We start from the raw sequence: 27,226 nt of genomic DNA on the forward strand, positions 1-27,226 counted from the left end.
GAGTTATTAGCCAAGAGCTATTCAAGTACTTAATAGTAGATAAACCTGTTCTAACCATCATACAAGGACTCCCCAAAATACATAAACATCCCAGAGTGCCCCACATGAGACCCATTGTATCAGGGAGGGACTGGTGTACTGAACCATTGTCCATTTTTGTGGAGCACCACCTTAAAACTGTGTTGAAAAAGAATGCATATATATATTAATTGATACAAAACTGTTTTTAAAAGATCTGTATGCATTTTGTAAGAGTATAGCCGTGGAGGATAGATGGCTCATGATTACTTTGGATGTGAAATCTTTATTCACAGTCATCCCTAATAGTAAAGGTGTTGAGCTCTTCAAACAGTATTTAATGGAAGAAGAAACATATCATGTACAAGTTATTGATTTATTATCATTGTTGATGGAACTGATATTAGAGAGCAATGTATTTTTGTTTGAAGGAAATTTATATAGACAAAGGGATGGGCACTTCATGTGCAAATGGCTATGCAAATATTATTATGGCTATGTGGGAGAAAGAATTCCTACTCACTGAGATGGTAAGGCATCTGAAGTTCTTCAGGAGATTTGTGGATGATCTCTTTACTTTATGGGGTGGTGATGTAGCCTCATTTCTATCACTCTTCCACAAAATAGATAATAGTACCAGCTTCCTTAAATTTTCAATAAAACATTCCTATGATATAGAATATCTGGATGTCAGGATACTTAAAAAAGATAGAGGTGTTCTGGAAACTGAAATCTATAGGAAAGAATGTTATAGGAATAGCTCTCTCCATAGGCAGAACATGCACCCGAGACATAGATTTAAGAACACTGTAAGAGGCCACGGTCTGAGAGCATCAAGACTCACAGCTAATCAAACTAAGTATGAGGAAGAGATCAAGAACATGAAGGAAAGGTTCATACATGGAGGGTACAGTGAAAAAGAGATACAACAGTCATTAGTGGGTCTGTCTGAGGCAAGGGAAGGAACAGGTAAGCCATATTTTGCAGATATGGATACCATGATAGATGGAGGAACTGTTAGTCAGAAACCTATGAGAGTCCAAGTATCCTACTCAAGTAACATTAGATCTCTACAGGAAGTATATAAAACAAATGGAATATACTATGTGCTGATGATGATGTTAAAATGCTGGTAGGTGAGATCCCGAGGTTTGCTTTTAAGAATAAAAAATCTATAAAAAGATTATTATGTGGACCACAACCCATGGAAACAAGAAGAGAAAATGCAGTCAGGTATGGAACTTTCCTCTGTAATAAATGTAATTACTGCACCTTCGTTGACACTGGAAGTAGATTTCTACATTCAGACCTAAAGATGGAGTTTACATTTAGAATAATAGCTAACTGTGACAGTATAAATATTATATACTTGGCACACTGCACAGTCTGTCCTGCCTTCTACATAGGAATGACAGCGTGAAGGCTGAGAGACCGAATGAGGGAGCATATATATGATATCACCCGAGAAATAGAGACAAATGCCTTAACCAGGCATGTGAGGGACCATGATGAGACACACAAACTTTTATTTTTAGTAATAGATAAGGTCTATACCGACAATAGAGGTGGAGATGTTAGGAACAGAGTAGAAACTAGGGAACTAGAATGGATTATAAGGCTATGAGCTAACATTGGGGTAGGCCTGAAAGACAAAATTAATATTAAACACATTCTTCTAAAATAGAGATTTAAAGAAATAGTAGGTATCACCCCCTCCACCTTTTATACTTTTTGATACTTTTATATTATATGTATTACATTGTATGATGTGATATGCTGTTTCTATTGTCAAGCTGTTTTTAATTTTAAGCTTTTAAAATTTTCACAGTAGGTATAAAACATTTTATACTAGGTATATGGTTTTAAGGATTAATTGGGTAGTTGATGGTAATGATGAGCTTGGTGTAAATGTTGTGTTTTACTGTTCTTTGATTGTCTGATGAAGTGGCTGGTGCCACGAAAGCGCTCGCCTCTTTTACTAATAAAGCTGTCATTCTACATAGCTGTGGCTGCTACCTCCTGCTTTGTTTTTTTACTGTTCATTTCATTGTTGTTGGAGGTAACTCTTGTCAGCACCGTTTGGTTTTTACTGCAGATGTGTATATATATATATATATATATATATATAATATATATATATATATATATATATATATATAGGTTCCCTTTGGAATCTAATCTCGAAATACTGAAATGTCGAATTTCAGTATTTGGAGACCAAATTGTCAAATCAACAGTCGCGTGAAACTGCAAAATATCGAACCCAGAAATATTGAACCCGCGGTACTGATTGCGCATTAGGTAAGTGTTGTTTTTTTAAGGGTTTTGGGGATGGTTTGTGTGTATGTGAGTGTGTTGGGGAGTGTTAGGCGTGGGTTAGGGTAGGTAGGTAAGAGTCTGAGTGTGTCACTGTTGAGAGTGGTGATGTTTGTATGTATGTGATGTGTGTTTGTGCAAGGGGGGTGTAGAATGTGTGGTGGTGGGTTTTCTGTCTTTCAGTGGTTAGTGCCGCCTTGGAGTTAGTATATATAAGTAGCGGGGGGGGTGGGGGGCACAGCCTCCCATATGGGGTGTGCAGAGGGGCTTGCCCCCCTGCTTATAGGAAGGGTAGGTGTGTGTTAGTTTTGTTATGATCATCTGTGTTGTTTTGCTTTTTTGCATTGTCAGAAGGTAGGTGTATTTGTGTTTGTATGTGGTGTAGTGTTTTGTTTACATTTGCGATTTTGGTTTTCGAGTTTGTGAGTTTTCAACTTTATAGTCTCCAGATACTGAAATTTAATATTTCAGTATTTTGAGATTATAAAGTGAATCCATGTGCGTATGTATGTGTGTATATATATATATATATATATATATATATATATATATATATATATATATATATATATATATATATATATATATATATATATATATAAAATGTAATCCAGTTTGTATAATTTATTGCACATCTTAAAATAAATATTGATGAAACTAACAACATACAGTCTCATGTCCACCTCCTTAGTGAGAATTCTAAACAGCAAATTTTGCAAAAGCATCCTATTTTGGAAGGATTGCTCAATGTAAATGTAAAAACAACTAACAAAATAAATATAAATTGTATTGTTATAAGATTAACACTAACAATTCTTTATGTTCATCATTCTCTTCTCATGCCATTTTTCAGTTTTTCTCCATCACTAAGAAGCCAATGTTGACCTGATCCCTGAACTTTCCTTTCTTCTCAGAAATCAATTCCACTTGTAGTCATTTACCACTTATTCTTTGTCCCCTCAAAATTAAATTCTAAGAAGTGTTACTTCAGACTATGGTAACACAAAGAGCAAAAAAAAACAACACATACTGCCTTTATATTAATTTTGTCCAATAAAACTCATAGTGGAAATGTGCACCTTTAATGGCACATAGGGTTGGTGCTGTATGCTGTTAATGAATTTCGTCTCTAGTCATAGGTTTGATTCCCAAGTCTTCACTTGCATACTGTACACATAGCTCTCAACCTCTTAGCACAAAAAACTAGACAAAGCCAAAAATAATGGGGGACACATTTTAAATATTCTTGTTATAAACTTAAAACATTGCTAGAATAAAAGGTCTTGTGCTACCATGCATTTTCTGATGGATATGAAGTCTGAAACCCACATGCCTTTCATTATTTAGTGAATTCAGTCCTCATTGATTTGCCACAAAAAAACAGAAAAACACAAATTGTATGAAGAACGCACCAAAATATGAGGCAAAAATCTTTACATTCTGCAAAAATCTGGACAGCTGAGAGGCATAACTCTACAGCTCTTAAGCAAGCCATTTAATTGTGTATTTGTCTGTTGCAGCTAAAAAATAAATAAAATTAAACAAAGAAATAAAGAATTTAACATTATAATAATTTTAATGAAGATAGAAAAGTCCAGAGATTGTCTTAGAAGAAAATTCAGTCATTCAAGGATTTAATATAAAAGAAACTTTATCTCCTCAACTAGTGCTCTATGCCATATAAATGGACCACTGAGGACTTACACATAACAGGTATGCACGGCCACACAGGTAGAAACCACACTCTCCAAAGCTAATACAACATCTATGGGACCAGATGACATCCCAGGCTGTGTACTACATGAGCTACAAAATGAACTGGCACCTCACCTAAGTGTCATGTTTAATCATAGCCTCTCTTCAGGCTTCGAGGCCACTGAGTGGTGCACAGCTACAGTTATCCTACTCCACAAGGGGGGATCCACCTTGGATCCTGGGAACTACCGTCCCATCAGTCTGATGAGCCTGATCTGCATGAGCATGGAACGCATTATCATGGAACTTATAAACAAAGACATTGGCAACCTTCAAACACTGGACCCCACTCAGTTTGGGTTCATGAAGGGTCGATCTTGTTTCCTGAACCTGATTGACTTCTTCAAATCAGTCTCCAAAGCTGTGGATGAGGGTAAGGTGGTCACCTCACCAAGGCCTTCAACACCATCCCCTACTCCGAAATCATAGATAAACTTACTAAGCTTGACATAAATCCCTACATCACTCGATGGATTGCCAACTGGCTTACTGATAGAACCCAGACAGTAAAAGTAGCTGACTCCAAATCCAGCTCCAGACAAGTGACAAGTGGAGTACCTCAGGGTTCAGTCCTGGGACCGCTCTTGTTTGGCATCTATTTATCTGAAGTACAGGCCAACACTAAGGGACTCTGTCGAACAAAGTTTGCAGATGACTGCAAACTGGGAGCCATTATAGAATCCCCAAATGATGTGGATATTCTGCAAACAGATGCTTGGTGCCAGAGCCATGGGCTCAAGCTTAATACCAAGAAATGTATAGTTATCCCCTTTGGGAAAAAACATGTACCCATGAATTACCACATAGGTGGCAGTACACTAAACACCGAAAGTGTGATGAGAGACTTAGGGACACAGGTGGACAGTGGTCTTACCTTCAATATCCACATCGCCACAACAGTCAGGGAAATCCTTCTATGTGGCACACCTCATCACTAAGGGCTTTTCATCCAGAAAAAAGGAGGTCATTGTGTCACTGTACTCATCCCTCATTAGACCCATTATAGAGTACATCTGCAACAGCTGGAAAGGCTGCAGAAATACCTCACTAAAAGAATCACAGGCCTAAAGCAGATGCCCTTTGCTGACCATGTAAAAAAACTCCAGCTATACTCTGTGGCAAATCGTCTACTCAGAGGTGATCTCTGCTTAACATACAAGGCCATGTCAAACCCTGAGCTGTTGGACATGCTCCACTTAAAGAAATCTCAATTCCTCAGAGCCACATGCTTCAGGGATGTAAACCTTGTCATCGCAATGAACAAAACATGCTGGAGGGATAGGTTCCTGACCCAGAGTCTCCCCATACTCTGGAAGAGACTGCCCATACATGTCAAGCGAGCGCCTCCTTGGCCCTCTTCAAGGAATCTTGATGATTGGATGGGAGATAGGAAATTCACCCAGGGGATCACATCAGTCGCCCTGCTAGACAGGCTTCCAGGGAAGTAAATATTATGGGAAGAAATATCCGGGGGATTGTTTGGCTAGGCTTGTATAGGCCCTAGGGCAGATAGCCTAGTACCAACCTATGAACCTACATACTACAAGACCTATAGCAAATAATTGCCCTTCTGTCTAGGCCTGAATAGAGCCTTTCACTTGTTGCTCTCTGCATGGCCCAAAATACCTTACTTCAATCTGCTGAAAATAAAATTCTAAGATTTATGACTCTACCGAGCAACCATAGTGTCTGGATTAAACTGGCGTTGCACCCTAGTGCACCGCTTTGGAAACATTTTCAACCTAATTTGACAAAGTTTCCAAGTTAATCTACACCAAGGAAGTAAAAACTGTATTGTACTTGATTTTGTTTTGCTATTCTTGTTGCTAGAACTGTTTTGTAACATCTAAACAGTAACTGCTTTATTTTCCTTAAACAATAATTGCTTGTTTAGCCAGGTTTAGAGGCCATCTTGGAAAGAGTAGTAGCTATTTTATTTACTTGCTATTTATAGCACAGCTGAATGTTAAGTCGATGTCCTTTTGAGCTGGATTAAACTGAAGCTGTACATCTGTGCACTGGTTTGGAGATATTTTCAACCTAATTTGACACATTTTCTGAGTTTCTCCACGCTAGGGAATTAAAAACTCTACTGATCTAGATTTTCTTTTGCAATTCCTGTTGCTGGAACTATTTTGAAGCATTTAATCTGGAACTGTGTTATTTATTTATTTTTAACTATAACAGCTTTTTCAGCCAGGTGTTGGGATCCATCTTAAAAAAATGTAACTGTCATTCTTGTGAGACAAGGTTAAGTGCTGCCATTTCTAAAGTGTCTGAACACCATTGGGCTTACCAGTGTTGTTTGCTGGTTGGTTCGGTTGTTTCATTTGCGTTATTTAATTGCGACTTATAGCTCAGGCGAGTGCTGAGCTGAGAACTGTAGAGTGCCACTGTAGCTGTAGTTGAATAGTGGGTAATGAGTGCATTTTCATTTTCCCCTTAATAAGATCTCCCAAATCATCAATTGCTCCCTGGGTTGGAAGCTGCTTAGTTATGTCCAGGGCAGTATTAGCTTGCACTTCTCTTCACTTGACTGCTATTATTGGAATCTAGCTGTTCTGAGAGCACCTGCAAGCTGTGTATCGCTCTGTTGATACCAATGATATTAGTCAGCTAGTATTCCCCACAGTAATCCGTTAGCCACTCTTAGCATCCTTGTGCACACAGGCAGATAACACTTAAAGCAGTGGACAATACGGAAGGCCAGCAAACTTGTTCTCCTTCTGTTGCCAAACTCCTAGCACTTTGTAATAACTGCTTTATGAGGTATAAATTCCTAGCTAATATGGAGATACCCCTCTCATAAACAACAATATGCAGTGAGTAGCACACAGTCACACCCTTTCCTCAACCACTACCATAGTCTTAAAAAGGACACACTAAATCATCATATGCTGATGCCATAAAAATCCTTACCAAAGTGTCCTAGAACTTCTAAGAGCAGGCTTCAGTAGAAATCCTTCAGTTACCTGCTCTGAGTGCACCTACAATAACAGGTCACCATCATCAAAGCTGTTCCAAATCTAATAGTGCTATACCATTTTCTGGGAAAAATGCTAAACCCAGAAGGGTGCCAGAGAGCCTGAGTAACACTGGCACTTAGACTCAGAATTGTGGACAAATTTTCAGGAAAAAGTAATTAATCAACCAGTTCCAGGTGAAATGAACAAGAACAATCACAGGATGAAGAACAAAGATAAAAGGATGCAACAGATGACAGAGTTTAAAGCAGCTCCACAGGAAAAGCAACTTTGTAAACTATTCCAAAAGTTGATGGCAGTTGCAGATGATGTAGCTCTAATGAGGGAAACAATAGGCAATCAACAAATAGAAGTGAGTAAGCTGAAAGAAATAATCCAAGACTTGGAAAAGAATAGAGTAGCTTTGAAATCAAAGGTACAGGAACACAGTAAAAGTCTATCAGAAATAGAAAAAAAAGTAAAATAGCAAACAAGAAAACAGGTTCATAGGAGGTTACTAGGCTAATGGCTCTACGGCCTTTACAAACTTAGCCATGTTATACTCATGTTCCCTAACTGACCTTGGTTAGGTGGTCATTATTCACAGAGTGAGTCTAGGATCAGCACCAACTGCCCCTGTCCATGAGGGATATAGGTGCCACCCAGGGTGAATTTACGGTCTCCCATCCAGTTGTCTAGGTTGCACTTGAAATAGAGTTATTGAGGAGCTCTGCTTCATGTGAATTAGGATTTTATTCCAGAAGAGCTGCAATCTCAAGGAGAGATATCTGTCTCTCAAGCATGTTCTGTTAATGTTGCAGGCTAGATTGAGATCCCTGGAGTGAGTGACTCTTGTCCCATTTAATCTGCGGATGTACAACATTTTAATTTGGGCAGGGTCAGAGACTGCTCTCTAGGACAGGCACAAGTCACCTCTCAGCAACTTGTAGGATACACAGTACAGTGATAGGGCTTTCAGTCTTTTCATATAGGTTATGTTCTGGAGGTCCTGAATTTTCTTGGTAAGGAACCTCTGTGGTCTCTGCAGCTGCTTCATGTGTCTAATGAATTACATGCAAAAGGGAGCATTGTACTCTATTAGTGGTCTGATGAGGGTCAAGTACAGAAGAGTTGTAACATCCTTACTCTTGGATGCGATGCCCTTACTTATGAAATGTACAAAGTAGAAGGCTTTCCTTACCACTCTGGACAAATGGTGATAGAAGTTTAGATTGCTATCAACCTGTGTGCCTAAGTCTCACAGCACTAGGTTTGAGCTTAGGGGAGTGTTTTCAATACTGAAATTTGCAGGGACTTCCTCTTTGCCAAAGGGGATAATATTGCAGCACTTTTTTGCATTTAGCTTTAGTCCATGGCTTTGGCACCAATCTTCTGTTTGTGTTAGCCGCTTTGTAATATGTTAACATCATTTGGAAATTTAATGATTGCACCCAGTTTGTAATCATCAGTGAACTTGGCAAGCCGCAGCTATCTACTTTTACATGGACTTCCAAGACGTAGATTCCAAACAGTAGAGGGCCCAGCACAGATCCTTGTGGTACACCATTGGTAACTGGTCTACTGGTAGAGGTGGAAGCCCCAACTTTGACAGTATGGATTCTGTCAGTGAGCCAGCTGGCCACTCATCTAGTGATGTATGGGCTAATCCTCAGCTGGGAGAGTTTCTCAGTGATACCTGATACCTGAGGGGGGGATTGTGTCAAAAGCCTTGGATAAGTCAAGATAGGCAGTATGTACTGTTTTGCCATCATCCAGGTCTTTGGTAACATTCTCAAAGAAGTCCACCATGTTCAATAAGCATGGTCTACCCTTAACAAAACCAAACTGTGTCAGGTCAAGAGTTTGAAGGTCACCTATGCCCTTGTTGATAAGGTCCATGATGATTATTTCCATGGCCTTGCAGATAAGTTTAGTTAGGCTTATGGATCTATAGATCCCAGGGTCAGTTGATGAACCCCCTTGGTGCAAGGGGATTACTGTTATTGTTCTCCACTCTGCTGGAACAAAGCCAGTGCTCATGTTGAGGTTAAAGACATTGCCAATTGGTTCTGCTGGGTCTTGTTTCAGATTGTTTAGAAATCAGTCTGAAATGTTATCTGGTCCCATAGAGGCCATGTTCTTGGCCTTGGAGAGCATGGATATGACCTTCTCTTTGAGATAATAGGTAGTGGACTGGTGTCAGGTATGCTTTGGGGGTATAGCTGGTGGGGTCAGGTTGGTGAAGCTTGTGCCAAATCTGTCTGCTAGCAGGTTGAGAATTTCCTCAGGTTCAGTATGAGAGATACTGTCCACTGTAGATTTAGCACATAGCTGGGCATTCTATTTTAGATTCTGGATGTAGCTAAAGAATGCCTTATGATTATTCTTTGCTAGGGATGATAATTTAGCTTCATAACTAGCTTTAGAGGACTTTACAAGATATCTGATTTATTTGTTCAAGCTGTGGAGGGTATTCTTCTGCTGAGTAATTTCCTTCTTGTGTTTAGACATCATTATCTTCCTTTTGTTATATAACCTATTTATACTTGAGGTCCACCTATTTTTTCATGAGGACCTGGTTTGGATCTGGTCAGGTACAGCTGAGTCTATACAGTTGTTTAGGTGGTTATACAGAGCATTCATGTACTGCTCTACATAGGAGTCATTGTTGGTTGTGTTAACAGGGAGTTTGAAACTTTTTATATCATCATCTAGTAGGCTGTAGTTTGCTTTGGAGAAATTTTTCATTTTTTTTGCTCCTATGGGGGTGTCAGGTCTAACTGTTACTTCAAACAAGACAGATTTATGGTGAGACCTTACCAGGGAGGGCAACACATAGGGGGTATTGCAGTGACCTCCCATGTTGGTAACTACTAAGTTTAGGACGTTTGAGCCCCTTGTGGGGGTGCAGACTAGCTGTTCCAGGGTATTTGTATTGACAAAGTCCAGGAACCTCAGGTCAAGCATGTTTGTGCTCATGTATGTTGCCCAGTCCGATGAAAGGAAAGTTGAAATCACCCATGACCAAAGTGTTTGGCTGTATAGTGAGTGACTCTTAGTCCAGGTAGGCAGTGTATTTCTCTTGGTTCATGGTGGGGGACCTAAAGCTAGCAATGATATGGCAGGGTGCTTTGCCTATAGTTAATTGGATCTGGAGTAGTTCAAGACAGTCATACTGTTTAACCAGTCTCGAGGTGTATTTGGCTTTAGTGAAGATGGCTACACCACCATCTTTGGTTCTTTCACACTTGTTTTGGGGTCTGAACTTGTGGAAGGCATTGTAGCCTTGCATGGCTGGGGTACTGTCTGCAGCCTTGAATCATGTCTCACTGAATGCACATATGTCAGCATCTTCAAAGGTGAGGAGTGCTTCCAGGGAGTGCAGTTTCCTGTTTAGGCACCTAGCATTAAGCAGCATAACCATGAGTTTGTCTGTGGATTTTTTTACGTTGGAAATTGACATTGCCTAAAAAAAGGCACTATGGGGAAGGCAAGCACCTTTGCCAGTATCCGAAAGCCTAGAGGAGACAGGTGAAGACTATCTCTGGCAAAGCAATGATGTCTGTCAACCATGCCTTCCCAGGCTGACAGATACTGGATCCCCATGGATTGACACCAGAAGATAAGCCAATTGTTGAAGTCAGTCATTTTTTGTCTATATTGTGGCATCATCCTGGGTGAAGGTAGAATGTTGCTTAGGGCTAGGGACATACCTGCCTGAGACATGTAATCTGAGAGTACAGTCATGTCTCCCTTCATATAGTCTAGAGAGGTACATCTCAAGTCATTCACCACAACATGTACTATGACATAGTCATAGCGGTAATTGTTGCTGAGTGACTTGAGTGCATGTGTGATTCCACAGATCCTGGCACCTGGCAGGCAGCTGACCATGAACTTCTCCTTGTCCAGCCTGGTGAAGGGGACATCTGCATGTCTCATATTGGAGTTGCCTATGAACAGGACATTTGGTTTTGAGGTGATTTGCCTTATGAACGTATTTGCTGTGACACTGGTGTGTGTGCATTGTTGTTATGTGTAGTAGATTCTATTTTCTTTGCAGTGTGTGCAAGTGTTTTGCACTTGGGAGGTCTCTGATCTTTTGGTAGACTTTTACTGAGTACCTCCACATATGTGGGTTTATCTGTTGTGACCTTTTGTGTGAGAGGTGATGTATGTGTGCTGACAACCTTTTTGATGTCCGGTCTGTAGTTATGTGAGAGAACTGATTCCAAATTCATAGTGTAATTACATCTCTCACATATTGTATTTGTTTGTTTTAGGAGTAAATGGCTGTCAGTATACATGAGGCAATTACTACATTGACTCAGGATGCCCATGTAATCAGGCTGGCTGGAGAAATAGTTGGAAACTGACCATCCATTACGACAGGTTTTTACCATAACTACTATTGGGAATGGGCAAGTTTGACCAGATTTTTGCTCTAGGATTAACAAAAGAGCCTATTCTATTGAAGGCTATGGGGAAGACTATGGCAACACTTCTCTGTGCACAAATGAGTTTCCCACAATGCAGCAGAGAAGCTTGGGAGGGTTCACTAACTAATGTCTAGGAGAAAATTGTCTTTCAAGGTGTTTGTGTCTATACAGGGTACCACTGAACTCCGTTGAGCAGTGCACAGCTACACACAAATAAAATGTGTAAATACAGGTAAAATTAAACACTTTTAAGCTAAACTACCAATGGGAAAGCACACAAGGAACTTTTCTCCAGTAATCTCCAACTCAGATGAGGCTCAGACTACACACTTTTGCCACAAGGGTACAGGCAGGGCCCTGCTAATGTAAGATGGCTGAAATAGTGCTCGAGTGTAACAATACAGTCTAGATTCAGCAGATTTTAATCTAGTCTATGCTATATAGTAGCTATGTAAAGCAAAAGAACAACTTTTTTAAAGTTCAGAAAAATACAGTAAAAATCAGAAAAATTGTAAAATACAGTCAGCAAAGTACAAAGGAAACTTACAGTGTACTTATATTTTCGACTTTAGCAGTGAATGTGTTGGATTTCAGCAGAATCTCTCTAGACCTCTGGCAAAAGTTGCAAAATGTTGAGCAGCTCTGGTTAGAAAAGGTTAAACCCATGCAAATGGGAGATTTAAATACAGGTGAAATTAAACACTTTTAAGCTAAACTACCAATAAGAAACCACACAATGAGCTTTCCTCCAGTAATCTCCAGGTAGGATTAGGCTCAGACTACACACTTCTACTAATTTAAGATGGCTGGAATAGTGCTCGAGTGTAACAATACAGTCTAGATTCAGCAGATCTGAATCCGGTCTATGCTATGTACTAGCTACTTAAGGCAACATAACAGCTTTTTTAAAGTGCAGAAAAATACAGTAAAAATCAAGAGAATGAGGCAGCAAAATGATAAAATACAGGTAGCAAAGTGCAAAGAAAACTCAAAAAGTACTTATTTTTTCAATTTTAACAGTGGATGCTTTGGATTTCAGCAGACTCTCTCCAGACTGCTGTGAAAAGTTGAAAAACTTTGAGTAGCTCCAGTTTGGTGACCTGCAGTGGTACACCCCTCTGCACAAACTGTCAACTCTTCGAGCAACTGTGAACAGTGGTTGACCATGGCGAGAACTTCATCTAGAGGATTTTAAATTGGAGAGATTTGCTTGTATACTATACTATATTAGCTCAAGTGCAGTAACAAATGCTTTACAAAATTCCAGCAGTATCAGGAATCCTTGGAATTAAGTTCACTAACCCTGAGAAATGTTCAGCAACATACAGACAAAAGTGCACAACATAAGATAATATTTTGGCAGACTCATGAGAGTTCTGGCAAGCTCAGAACAGCTTTTTTCAGTATGAAAGGAGGTTATGGAATATGAGAATACTGTTAAAACAACCTAAGAGCAGCAGGCTGAAAACTGTGTTAAATTCAACCAAATCAATAAATGCAGCACCGAAGTGTTAAATAGTAAGAGCAACTGCAAAAAAAATACTTATATCAGCTTTGTAAGTCTAGATGGTTTTAGAAGCAATAATAGGAATGTCAAAGCATGCCCTGGATACAGCATCAGAAAGAATGACGGTAAACTTACTGGAAACAAGATTTCAGTTACCCACATTACAAGAACAATAACAGAAAGAAACCACAGAGCTGACAGGATGAGAGGTGCAAGGGGAGAGAGACACATATTAGCTAGGGTTGCCACCTTTTGCTGTGGCTAAAACCAGACATAGGTCACACCAGTTGCACCTCCCACAACCCTGCCCCTCTCATCCCCTCTCCTCGCCCACTTTCCTCCCATTTCATGACATCATCATCATGCCGGATGAGGGGAATGCACACTTTTTTCCATTTGTGGTGCCCTGTTTCTGACGATTTAGTATGCCTTCCTGTAGAAAAGCATAGTTAATCTGCTGATTTAACAAACTCCAAAAGCCTGTTTCTTTTTTCTGAAACAGAATACTGGAGTTTGTACAGTGTTTTCCAGACTACTACATAACACTAATATTAGCATGCTTGTACAGCTCTAAACTTAACGAAGAAATTATGGGACAAACCAGAACACTTAAACTAATGCCTTTAATAGTATGTTCATAAAACTAGTGGGGAGTATTCTGAATTGGCATATAACCTAAGGAAAAGAATGGCTGATTTGCTAGACCATTGGAAGCCCAGGGGATTTCTGCATGGATTAACTACCCTGCTGTCTTAATTGTTATATGGAAGAAACACAGAAGTCAGCTCCTCACAGTCTAAGAAACACAAGCTTTTGTAATGGTGATTGTGCAGAGCGAATATTGGAGAAGACGACACGGGTCTATATTAGATGCACAAATGCTTAAATGTTCAAATCTTTAAAGGTCGACCTTTAGAAATCGAACAGTTAAGCGTTCGAATTTCTTCAAAAATTAAAAAAAAATTCACAACTCAAAAAAAAAAAAAATAAAGGATATAAGCAGGGGGCAAGCCCTCCTGCACCCCCATACTTTAATATACCAACTCCAATATCATGCTACAGTGTAGGGAATGGGAAATTTCCCATTTCCGCACTGTAGTTCATTGAAGTGCAATCTCGGAGTTGGTATATTTAAGTAGCAGGGGGTGCAGGGGGGGCTTGCCCCCTGCTACAACCCTTTCCTTGTATTTGCTATTTTTTTTTAATTTAGTTTTTTACTACTTCAAATGTTTAACTGTTCGATCTGTAAAGGTCGATCTTTACAGATTTGAACATTTAAGCATTCGTCGTCGTAATATAGACCCGCAGACACAAATAAATAAATTCAAATATCCCAACAGAAATGGACCAGCAGACAACTTGTAAAAGGTCTGAGAAAAGGAAATATTACATGAGCCACAGAGAACATCTGATGTTGATGCACCTGTGGCAGGGGGGGAACTAAAGAGAAATAAGATAAGTGGGGGTGACAAGATCCTGGTCATAGCAGATTACAGAAATGGTGGAAAGAACATGGAAAACAGAGGTAGTATGAGGGGAATGCACAAAAAAGATATAGCACTAAAAACAAGAAGCTGGCCAAAGCACAAAACTGGAGTGTCTGATAGCAACTGCTGCAGAAACATAGACAGAGCTACAAGACTTGGTAGAAAAAGTACATACTGACAAACAGGAGACACTGCAACTGAAGGGGATTCAAATGCTGAGTGCTAAACCCTGCAGGGCTTGAGCAGGCTAGACTGTTCAAAGTAGGAGAGGTTAGTGCAAGTGAAGAAAACTGAGTGGATGCTCTAGGTAAACTCCATTGTATGCAGGCATTTGGTTATGATTGCATGTTAAAAGAACAAAGAGATTAAAGTAATGGAAGTGACAGGACAAGGGGGGGGGGTAAAAGTACACCAAAAAGAACTAATGGGTCTGTGAACATGGGGCACTATTCAAAGATAAGATTTTTTAAATACACAGTGCTCCAGCAGTAACAGAAATGCAATGGTAAAGACAGGTGGCACATGCAGACAGATTGTTTTTACATGTTCTTTTCTATGATACACCATATTTTATAATGTTTGTATTTTCATATAAAAGTTTGATTTATCTTTGAAGTGGTTAGCAAAAGAGTTGTGATATACTTGAATGAAAAATGGGAGACGCAGAGAAATAAATCATTATAGAAACATCAGTCTTAGGTTCAGCTGCAATGTGTTAATAGAGTGAAATTGACTGCATGAAACTATCACACAACTAGGACTGAATGCAAAAAAATAGCAACAATGAGAAAAAGGAGTTGCAAACAACAGATAACAGGCTGTTATGGAAAAGTGAAAGGAAGAAGGACAGGAACTAAGCAGAACTGGGAAAAAAGGACAAAGTGAGTAATCCAAGTCTAGATTCATTCAAATCACAGGCTGGATGATGAAAATCCAAGTCTATGGGAAAAGGGAACAAATGGTGGCAAAGGACAGAAGGTCCAGCTCATCAAATAAACACAAGAGAAGACAGCTGTTCAAAGGCAACAACGAGGATGAGAGGAGGGGCTACAAAGCCAAAGAGAACAGAAAGGGATGAATAGAGACTGAAACTGGTAACCTGGAACATGGGGAAGAGCTTTGCACCTATTCAAAAGGAAAAGTGTGCACATCAGTATGAGTAGGATATGAGGGGATATACTATTACTCCAGGAAGCCAAATTAAAGGTGAAATGTGGGGGGAAGATCATAAGCCTACAGTACCCCAAGAGAAAAACAGACAATAAAATGGGAGGTGGCAAGAGGGGAATGACCACCCATTGCAGAAATGGATTATATGTAGTGACCAAAAGGATACAGAAGACTGGGGAGGGGAGATGGATCATTCAGCAAGGAAGAATAATTGGAAGGAGATGTACAGCAGGGAGCATGCATCCCCCAAACAAGGAGGATGTTTACAGCAGGTATTTTGAAGAAAGAATTCAGATTAAAAGGGATGGAGAGGAAATCACAGGAGGGGATATCAGGGTTGTACTTGATACCAACAAAAACAGGCTGTTTGGCAAATGTCAGTACAGTATAAAGCTGAAAAGAGACTTAGAAAGGAACAAGAAAGAGGAACAGTAGAAAGATATATGGAGGAAAGAAACTTTGAAAAGAGGGTGTACACATCTACCAGAAATTCATTAATTTACACCAGTAGACTGGACAGGATACTAGGGAAAGAGGAAACTCTAAAAATGGTAGAGAAGATAGAAATACAGGAGAGATAAATATCTGACCATGCAACAGTATGAATTACAATAAAGACAGAGAGGGAAGAAGGGAAAGGGTTGAAACTGAGATGGAAGAGCTACAATTGGCAAGATCAGGAAAGGGTGCAACAGTTACAAAAACTGATGGAGAAGATTGACTTATCAAGATGGCTGCATGTTGATCAATATCTTAATTTCTGCTCTCCCATTGTAAAAGAAAGAGACTGATAGAAAAGTACCAGTAATTCTGCCTATTTTAGTAAATTTCAGTTACTGAATAAAAAGTTCATTGTCTGGATGCTACCAAAGAATAAACTTAGACTGCCTGAAAGAAAATCAACTGAAGAAGATGTACAGAAAACACTGACTGTAAAAAATCCTGCTGCTGTTCAGCAAAAAGCAGTTCAAGCTCCAGCTTTGGTACAAGAGATGGTTTCCTATAATTTAGAGGATGAGTAAGTCAAATGTGGTCAGAAATGATTAAAATAACTGAATCACCACAGGAATAAATCAACTTAAATAAAAGGCTGGAGAAATGGAAGAGGCTTTAAACAGCTATTCAGATGAACTGATAAAACTGCAAAAAAAAAAAAAAACAGTGGTCAAAATGAAGAAAAGGCAGATAAGTATGAGACTGCTCAAGAAGAGCTGTTTCAAAAATGGTAGTTAGATGACAGAGCACACAGAGAAAACCTGTGATTTTCTGCTGTACTAGAGTAACTGGAAGAAACACTTTATATTAATTTTATGAAAGCACAATTAAGTAACTGGACTGGTATTCCACAGAAGATTTGTTAATTGAAAGGGCACATTGTGTGTATGCTCCAAACCTGGCCATGAGAAAGCAGCCAAGACCTGTATTAGTAAAGATGTAATCATACCAGCAGAATGAATTGATTCTGATAAAACTGTAGCAAAAGTGCAAAGTATCTAAAATTGGATACAATAGAAAGTTTGTTGAAAATGACTATTTACTGTACACCAGGAAGTAGAGAAGCAAATTTATTCAAGCAAACAGCTGTCTTTAGAATAGTTTTTTCCTCTTGGATTAAAGTTATTTTTTATATTGAACAGGCCTAGGAGGAAATGCAAAAGTTTGTCCAACAAAATGTGAGCCATCAAACAGAAGAGGACTCTGTTCTCATTCTTCTGATAATAAAGCTCATAGAGAGACTTTCCTAGTGAAACATTTTCCAATGTTCCAAAAGAAAATGCCTGAGAGACAGAAAAAAGCACAGGAGTCGAGTAGAATAATCAGGAGCACCATGCACTTGAACCAGAGTCTGTGGTTGGTAGATGGAGATGAACATGAAGAAGACAAGCAACACTGAAATTAGTGAATAAATGTGAAACCATAAAGCATAAATCATATTTGTGAAATATATTTTGATAAGAAGAGGTGGCTGGGAATGATTGGATTTTTGGAAACTTTGTTAAACTTGTTGGGAGACTGACAAGTCATATACCTCACTTCCTGTCATTAATGTTTGAAAGGATGTTAAAAGGAAAAAAAATGAAAAAAAAGAAAAAGTAATTGTAAGTAAAATGATTTTTGTTCTTAACAGTATTTTTATAAAACATGTCATGATATAAATCGCATGGTATATAGTAAAACAGTTTTAGTGATTGTTGTTTTTAATAAAGATAATAAAGTAAACAGGTGTGTGTGTTTTTTTTTTAGTTTTAAGAAATGTAGACATTACAATGTAAAAAGAGAAGAAAGGCTGGACAAAAGCATGTTTAAATTAATAGGCTGTAGTCTTGGGCTGTTGAAGTGGAGGATGGGGTGTATATGTACAGATGAATGTTTTCTTTTACTTTTCCATAGATGAGTGTCTGGAATAATGCTGTTAGCTTAATCTAATGGCAAATATTTTGTGTAAGCAAGTGAGTTTTAATAATGAGACCCCACAACATAAAGAATAACTTTCCTTTAGCAAATCAATAATGTTCAGTGTGAGTTGAGAAGGAAAACAATAGACTAAAGTTGAAGACAATAAAGACATCTAGACATTGTTTACTGAGAGAAATGTAAAATTAAAAGGTGAAAGGGCAAGTAGCTCAGTAAAAAATAAAGTATGAAATTACTGGAAGCAAAAAAGAGAGTGCAGCTCTAGTGGTACCTAAATATTTTAATCCATTTACTAGAACAGTGTATAATTTATTTTTATTTAAAGATATTGTACTTTTTTCTTAAGGCTAAAAGTTAATGTTTTCTATAAGCATATACACTGTTTTTCACATCTGGGAGGGGAATAAAGATAAGACAGAAATACATAGTAATTAGTGTAAGTAAAAGCACATGCTGTAACATGCACTTTAGTGTGGATAACCTTAATTTTAGACTAGTTAATGCCTGTGGGTGCAGCTGCTGATTTCCGAGAATTGCTCCTATCAGGAGGGATAAATTTCATTATTTGAAAATGTACATATTTTTGTGTGTTTGTTTTAACTTAATATGTTATGTTTTTTTTTTGAGAGCTTTCATTAAAACAAAAAGTCTTGTAAAATGTGAGGTTCAAATGGAGATAAGAAGCAACTCTACAAAGGATCATTCTGCCAAACATTAGTAGGAGCATGTAACACAAAAGCTGGAAATAGACATTTAAGAAAGCAGTCATACATAATAGGTGGGAATAATACATTTTATCATAATGGCTACACTGAACATATTATTTTGGAACATGAATTGGCTTGACAGGTATAGACAAAAAGTTGAGGACTGAATAATATTAAGAAATGCAGGGTGCAAATAACAATGCCAGATGAGACATACTTAGAAAGAAGTAAGCATATGAATTTGATAAAGAAAGAATTTCAGGATGGATATTCAGCAGAATATCAGAGAGAAAGGAAAAAAGGAGAATTTATACTAATTGCTAGAGGTGTTCCAGTATTGTTATAAGAAGAAAAAGATAATAATAGTAGATTTGTGGTAGTAAGTGGGTACTGGTAAGGAATAATGACTATGCTGGCATGTATTTCTTTTCCACCTAAAAGTACTAGTATAGAGGTTACAAACATGTTGGGCTAAATAATCAACTATCAGCAGGGAATATTATTAGTTGAGGACTGAAACTTGATTTGCAACAATGAGGATGTATCTGAGGAACCTAGAGGAAAAGTATAACAAAATAAGGTAAAATTCCTATGTAATTTACGAAAATATTTGGTATAGAAGACACAAATTCAGTAGTAGGAACTTGGAAAAAATTTGCATATTATTCTCTAAGGTACAATAGGCAGAAATTATATTTCTTAGGAACACATACATTTAATTGAACACTTCAAAACACATGCAATAACTGTTTCAGATGCTCCACTAACAACCAAGATAAAGATGCAGGGTAATGAAGTGAGAGTGAGACAGTGCCTTTTCCCCACCTACTTGTTAAAAAAGAGGAATTTAAGGAATGGGTTGTGGAAATTATTCAAGAGCTATCAGAGATTATATAATTTTGTTCTGAAGTTATAGCTTGTGAGTGGGATAAAATGAAAGTTGAGTTTAAAAATAGGGTTGAAGTAAAAGAAAAAGAAATATAGTTAAGAAGTAACAAGAATTATTTAGAGGGGCTGATAAAGGTTAAATTATTGCAGAAGAAGGGGAATCTCACAGAACAAGAAGAGGTTCAAATGCAGAGTGCTAAAGAGAAAATAAGGGAGTATCTGGATAATATGCATGAGTTTAGAAAGACTGCTGTTAAGCAACTGTTGTTTGATAATAACTTTGCACAAAAACTTTTAGCACAACAACATAGGCAACAGACAATAGAAAGGGTTGTTGCCAGACTTGTCTGGCAGTTGGCTTAGAATGTTAAGGAGCTGTTGGCAATATGTTTTCTGTGGTACAGCGGTGTAAGGTTTGATTCCTCAGCCTCCATTGTCTAACTGTGTGACTCAGAGAAAGTCCATTAACCAGACAGTGCTTCCAGGCAGAGTCTGAAAAAGCTCCATGGAAATCAGTGATCTACCCCAGAAAACAGAAAGAAATGAAATAAAATAAAACTTAGGGAGCTTATAACTAAAAATCCTGTAGGGGTGTTAGACATATTTCACAAATGTTATGAAAATGTGTATTTGTCTAAAGCAGAGGAATGTAGAAATCAAGAAAAAAACAGCAGAAATAGAAACATTTATGGAAAACTTAAGTATGCCAAGGTTAGAGGTAGATATGGCTCAACAATTAATAGTTAAAACAGGAGGAGATGAGATAAAAATGGTGATGTGCAATCAATCTACAGATACGTCTCTAGGAACAGAGAGTATTCTTGTGGAAGTTTAGAAGGTCTGAGGGAAGAGAGTAATAAAGATCTAGGTTTTCTTTAATAGTATTTTTAATTGAGGGAAAGCACCAACATCCTGGAAGAAAGCTGTGGTGGCTGTAATACCTAACGATGGTAAAGACCCATCAGACTAGGTTCATATTGGCCCATCTCAATATTAAACCATGAGTGTTTATGTCTATAATAGCAAAGTAAATGACAAAGGTATTGACAAAATTGTAAGATATGAATCAATGTGGTTTTGTGGAGGGGATAAACATTAATAGAACAGTGATGATCCAGAGGGAAGCAGAATATAAGAAAATTCTGCTGTTGTTGGTGGGTCTGGATGCAGAAAAAGCATTCAACACAGTAAGCTGGGAATTTGAGAGAGGGGCAATAGAAATATTTGCATCCACTGATACAATAATAAGTTTAATTAGGAGGATATATGAAGGATTGGAGGCAAAAACGTAAAGTGGGAGGTTTCCTCTCTGACAAGTTGTGTCTGAACAGAGGAACCAGCTAAGGATGCCCTCTCTCCCATTTGTTATTTGCATTATATTTAGAGACATCTGTAAGGACAATAAGGGAATTCAAATTATAATTTGCATAGTAATCCAGAAAATTTGGCATTATTTGCAGGCGATATTATTTTGTACCCAATAAAAACAGAAAAGGACATCTCAGTGTTTTGGAACATTCTGAGACTGTTTCACATCTTCTCAGGAAATACAATTAATGAAGACAAAACAAAGGCTAGCAGTAAAGTATGTATCAACACATGAATTGGTTCAGCAATACCCATATATAGGGTGGGAGGTTGGCTTAATAGTTAAGGTGTTTACCTTACAGACACAAGGTGTGTTTTTTTCTCACTTGTGGTAATGGTGGTTAGAAAAAAAAAAGCCCACAGGGGGGCAGTTAGTCTTAGTATATATGATGAGATGAGAGAGAGAGAATAGTTCAATTTTTCTATGGCTATACACAGTAAAAAACTAAAAAAAAAAAAGCAGTATACTACTCAAAAGGTGGCGGTAAGAAGCCAACACAATCGGGCTAGGCTTATAAATGCCCCAGGGCAGATAGCCTAGTATGAACCTATGAACCTATGAACAGGATAAAGTGAAGTATTTAGGAGTATGGGTTAGAAAGGATTCTGTTATGGCAGCCAAGGATATGTGGGAAGAGACTAAACAAAGCATAATATAAAAAAGTGAGAAACTGGAAACTCTTGTTTATGGCTATGGATAGTAAGATATTAGCAGTGAAAATATTTTTAGCCCCTTAGTTTTATATACAGGACAGGCATATTTTATTAACTAGAGGAGAGGTTGTGGACAGTAATTAATAGAGATGAAAGATTTTATCTGGGAGGAGAAGAGGGCAAGTGCCAAGTGGGATAAGCTGATCCTTCCAATAGAATAAGGTGATTTAGGATAACCTGATTTGAAGGGATATTTTAGCGCTACACAGTTAAGGGTCATACATAAGACAAGCATAAAGCTATAATTCAAAGAAGAAAAGGATAATGATGAAGTGGGTGGTTAGGAAATAAGGCGAGAATGGGATTTTGGATGCACATCCTTAAGGAAAATAACAGCCATACTGAAGAAAACTGGCAAAGGAGCCAAGGTATTAGGAGCAAATAATTCATTCTTCTGATAAAGCTTATAGGAAGACTTTGTCAGTGAAACCATTTACTATGTCTGAAGGAAAATGCTTGAGATGTGGGAAAGAAAGCACAGGACCTGGTTAGAAGAATCGGAAGCACCCTGGACTTGACCCGGAATCTGAGGTGAGGAGATGGAGATGAACAGGAAGAAGACCAGCAATATTGAAATTAGTAAATACATGTGACTATAAAGCATCAGTCATAAATAAACAATTACATAATTAAATTTAAAAATAAGAATAAAATAAAAAGACCTGTTTGAGTAGATTATGAGCAATATACTCATAGCCAAAAGCCAATACTACAAAACTGCAAATATAAATTCTAGTTAGATATGTCACCACCAGTATCAAAAAACAGATTGGAACAGGTATACCAATCTTCATTAAACCCACAGATTTAATGCACTCTACGTTATTAGCAGCATAAGTTATTTGTTAGGCATTAATATTCTTCAGATATGAGGTGCATTCTAAAATCATTCCAATTATATAGCTATATGTGGCTATACTGAACTGCACAGAAGTGTGCGTATACAGGTATAGGTGACTATACTGCACTGTAGCCAAGTGTGCATATACAGCTATAGATGGCTATACTGCACTGTAGCCAAGTGTGCGGATACAACTATAGGTGACTATATTGCACTGTAGCCAAGTGTGTATATATATATATATATATATATATATATATATATATATATATATATATATATATATATATACAGCTATAGATGGCTATACTGCACTGCAGCCAAGTGTGTGTATACAGCTATAGGTGACTATACTGCACTGTAGCCAAGTGTGCGTATACAGCTATAGGTGACTATATTACACTGTAGCCAAGTGTGCATATACAGCTATAGATGGCTATACTGCACTGCAGCCAAGTGTGTGTATACAGCTATAGGTGACTATACTGCACTGTAGTCAAGTGTGTGTATACAGCTATAGGTGACTATACTGCATTGCAGCCAAGTGTGCTCATACAACTATAGGTGACTATACTGCACTGCAGCCAAGTGTGCGTATACAGCTATAGGTGACTATGCTGCACCGCAGCCAAGTGTGCATATACAGCTATAGGTGACTATATGCACTGTAGCCAAGTGTGCTTATACAGCTATAGATGGCTATACTGCACTGTAGCCATGTGTGCACAAAGAAATATAGTACAGTTCAATGAAACCTTTTTAGAGAAACATTGCAACAAAATATTAAAAATAAAACTGCAAATTCAAAGCCCTGGGTGAAGTTTGTGTGTGTGTGTGTGTGTGTGTGTGTGTGTGTGTGTGTGTGTGTGTGTGTGTGTGTGTGTGTGCATGGCAAAGTGATGCTGTTGTACACCTCTGTATAGTGATTCTGTCTGAACCTCCTTATTATGGAAAGCCTAATCAGAAGGTGAACAAACTCCAGGTGACTTAATGTTGAACTATCCAAATAAAGTTATATACGTGTGTAGGATGCAAACTAATCATTGCAATTTCACATCTTAAACTGACACCTACATTATTCATTGTGGATCATTTATGAATTTTTCACTGGGGACTATTTGTACAGTAATGCATTAAAAAAGTTAAACTGAGTATGTTAGAGTTCAGTCATTCTGTGAAGATGGCTATAGTGTATACAGTGTAGTATTATAAAACAGCTGTAATAGTACAGAATACGTCTGTTATGAATGCTATTAAATAAGTATACCTTTCTCCAAATATTAATATGAAAGATGAGTTTTCAGAATTTGTCCACTTACATACATGATTTTTCATAGTAGAGATATGAAATAATATGCAGTGAGTTTTCAAGGTATTACTAAATGAGGTTTTATATCACCTAAAACATCAATAAATGTAATAAATCTACAATGGTCTGTGTTGACCTATTAGAACCTGTAAAGATGCTGTGTTGATCATCTATATCTAAAGCAGTATCCAGCATCCTTGTATGATTCTGACTGAGAAGTCACTGCAACATGTAAAGCCATGATGTGGACATTATTTTCCAACTCTCCATTCAATAGCTTATTCCCCCTGCTCTCACTGTTTTCTCATCTGTTTCAATAATATCTACTGCACATTCTAACTAGATTGTTTCTGATGTTTCTCCTTCCTTCCTGCACTATATTGAATCTTATTTGATCTGTCTTGCTTAGACTTCTAGTTGCTTAACTGTTCAAATAAAATCTTAATACTTTTCAACCTAATAAACCTTAAAATAGATTATGACGTATACAATTTTTACCTTTATAGTGCACATTTGCATTTGAATTCTTATGTCAGCATAAGTGATCATCTATATTTTTGTGTATGTAATATGATATGAAATATACTGACCACCTATATACTACCTGTAACGTTTTATTGATCTATCTAATACTTGTAAAATTACTTTTGTATTTGGAGTGTATGCCATTGGGACTCTGCTCTAAAAGGGTTATTTCATCCCAGACAACCTTGATGAGTATGATTGCATTCCTCAGGGCCATACTTGACAATAATTATCCATCTGACACTCCGTCCTTGCTGAAACAAAAGTTTTTCTTTCTTTCTTTCCTCTTCCTTCATCCTATTTTCTTCCTTCTTTTGTGTCTAACTTCCTTTTCCTCTTTCATTTCTTTCTTTTCTTGCTACCTTTAATAATTTTCTGTCTTTTCCTTCCTTGCTTCCTTTTTCTTTTATTGCAGGGAAAGTTTCTTCCTTTCTCCCTCTCTCTCCCTCATAATTTCAGAAATAGCACAGAGGGTCAGCACAACCCACAAATTATAGTGAATTATTAAATACACAATATGAAAACAGTGCTGCAATGCATGCAAAAATATGAGCACAGAGTGAAAGATTGAGCAGTTTGCTAAAATGGGGAGACTGTTATAAACGTATAAAAATGAAAAGGGAATGTATAGAATCAAGGGAAGGAAAAGAAGGCATGATAAGTAACAAGGAGATGGGCCTGGTTCTGGGTAGATAAGTACTGCAAGTGAGGAAGTGCAATCAGAGTTAAGGTAAGGTTCAGAACAAGTCTTCACTCCATCATTACCTTAAACTTGTAACCCAGTTAAAGAATTTGCTTCCTATTTTTTTGCAGATGCTATGAATGGATTGATTGTGTTTTTAGTTGCTAAGTTCTAGTAATTCAGTTGTTGCATCTACTTATTTGTAGTTTAGCAATTGGCTGCATGTGCCCTTCATGCACTTCCACTGTTGCATTTGCCATGACTTTTTGTAAAGAACAAATTGTTTTATTAACCATTTTTCAAATGAGTTATTTGTAACAAATATGGGTCACCCCACTGAACATGTCAAAGTCCATTCAGTCACAGCTAGAAGAGTGAAGAAGCAACTAAATGACTCATTTTTATGTGGAGGGCTTTACCCCTTCCCAAATTTCCCATGCAGTAGGTTTTAACCATGTAACTCTCTAATCAATGTAAGTAATTTCAGGAAGACTAGATATCCAGAAAGTACTATACAATGCTGGTGAATTCACTGTTCATTTTCCTGGTTCTGGGTTCTAAAGTATGACAACTGTGATGCAGCTACCGTTTTTAGAATCCTTTTAAAATCTTCTGTCTGCATCTATAAAAAAGATCATGCATTCCTCCTTTTGGGTACAAGACTGCTGTCAGTCGATCAGTTGACCTTCTCAGCATGTGTCTTGAGTCTCACCTTCTGCAGCATGACACCATAGATTCCCATGTGCTGATTCCCTCGGGCATAGTAGAGAACATCTATCCATCCAACTGACAATGAAAACACCAAGAAGGCCACATATTCTTCTCTTCCACAGATGTACATAACTGCGGCAGACAGCAAGAAAAAACCCTGCAAAAAACTAAAACATGATGATCTATTAAATTGAAGTCTTAATATTCAAACCACAAAAAACATGTTTCTTATAATAATAAGCGGATATTTAAAGCCCCACATGCATGGCTAAAACAAACTACATCTGCTTGACATTGGACTGACCTATATGATGACCCACTGGTAAGACATTTATATCCACTAGTTGAGTGTTAAGCCATGTGGGCTTGATAGGTAGGTAAGAAGCTTGGAGTATGTCTCCTACTGATACACAGCTTCTGTCCTGAAGCAAGTTTAAAATAAAGACATTTTCCTTATGGAGTTTTCTCACCACATAAATACTACAGTCATAGTGTTGCATTACCTCAAAATGCTGATAATTTTAAGGATTGCAAACTCTGATTTATCACTACTTACTAGTTATTAATTCTTTTGTCTGTTTTACCATAGTCCATCACATTACTGCATAGTTGTATTGATCTAATACATTTTATTTCTATATATGAGCTAAATCCTGTTGAAGAATATTTTGTAGTCCTTCTCAAGCAACACATTTTGCCGCATGTATAGCTTTATGACTTGAAATCCACATAGCTCCATTGTTACATTTTACTGGTAGCCATTTGCCACTATAGTGAAAACATTTGACATACAGTGTATTTGATTATAAGTGCATTAAATAACATCTACATCTGTATCAGTATCTATATCTCTATATATGGGTGTCTTATACCCAACTGAATGGACCCAATGCTGACATCTGTTTGGTTGACACCATTTGTACAACACAGATAGATAGTTGACAGAGGTGTGAGGCTGACAAATCCCAGGTAAGGGAATATTCCAATTCATGGGTATTGTATGATCGCATATTTAGTATATATAATTAGCCGGGTGTTCTACCTTGATTAACAAATGCTTAATAAAATAAAGGTATTGATAGGAGGCCGAGTTAATTTCAGAGATACAAATAAAATATCCCCAGTTTGGATCATGCTAGATGGAAGGTAAATAGGCATAAGCTGGAGAAAAGAGAGGAAATTGGAAATAGAGAATGGAATTAGGAGGACTGAGATGTGACAGTGTTTAGTTTGTCGTAGTTTGATGCTAGCAGCCAGTGACTCCTGGGAAGACTTTACAGAATATCTGGTGGACATATCCAGTTATAAAATATATAAATAAATACAGATACACCAACATACATAAGCAATTAACAAAATGTTTCTTTTCTTGCAACTTCCTATCTGCTGAAGGCAGCTCTTTTGAAAGCAG

General features: G+C 37.7%; 1 protein-coding gene across 1 annotated transcript in view; it reads right to left on the reverse strand.

Moving 5' to 3' along the window:
- Positions 1–27,226, reverse strand: part of TRPV1 (transient receptor potential cation channel subfamily V member 1) — a 636,007-nt gene that overhangs the window by 222,714 nt on the left and 386,067 nt on the right. The window contains exon 11 of the mRNA XM_044054872.1: positions 25,817–25,982. Coding sequence (XP_043910807.1) covers positions 25,817–25,982 — 166 coding nt within the window. The remainder of the gene's footprint in view (positions 1–25,816; positions 25,983–27,226) is intronic.

The sequence above is a fragment of the Protopterus annectens genome, chromosome 13.part0 (genome assembly GCF_019279795.1).
Source record: "Protopterus annectens isolate FY-2018-M chromosome 13.part0, PAN1.0, whole genome shotgun sequence".
NCBI lineage: Eukaryota > Metazoa > Chordata > Ceratodontiformes > Protopteridae > Protopterus > Protopterus annectens.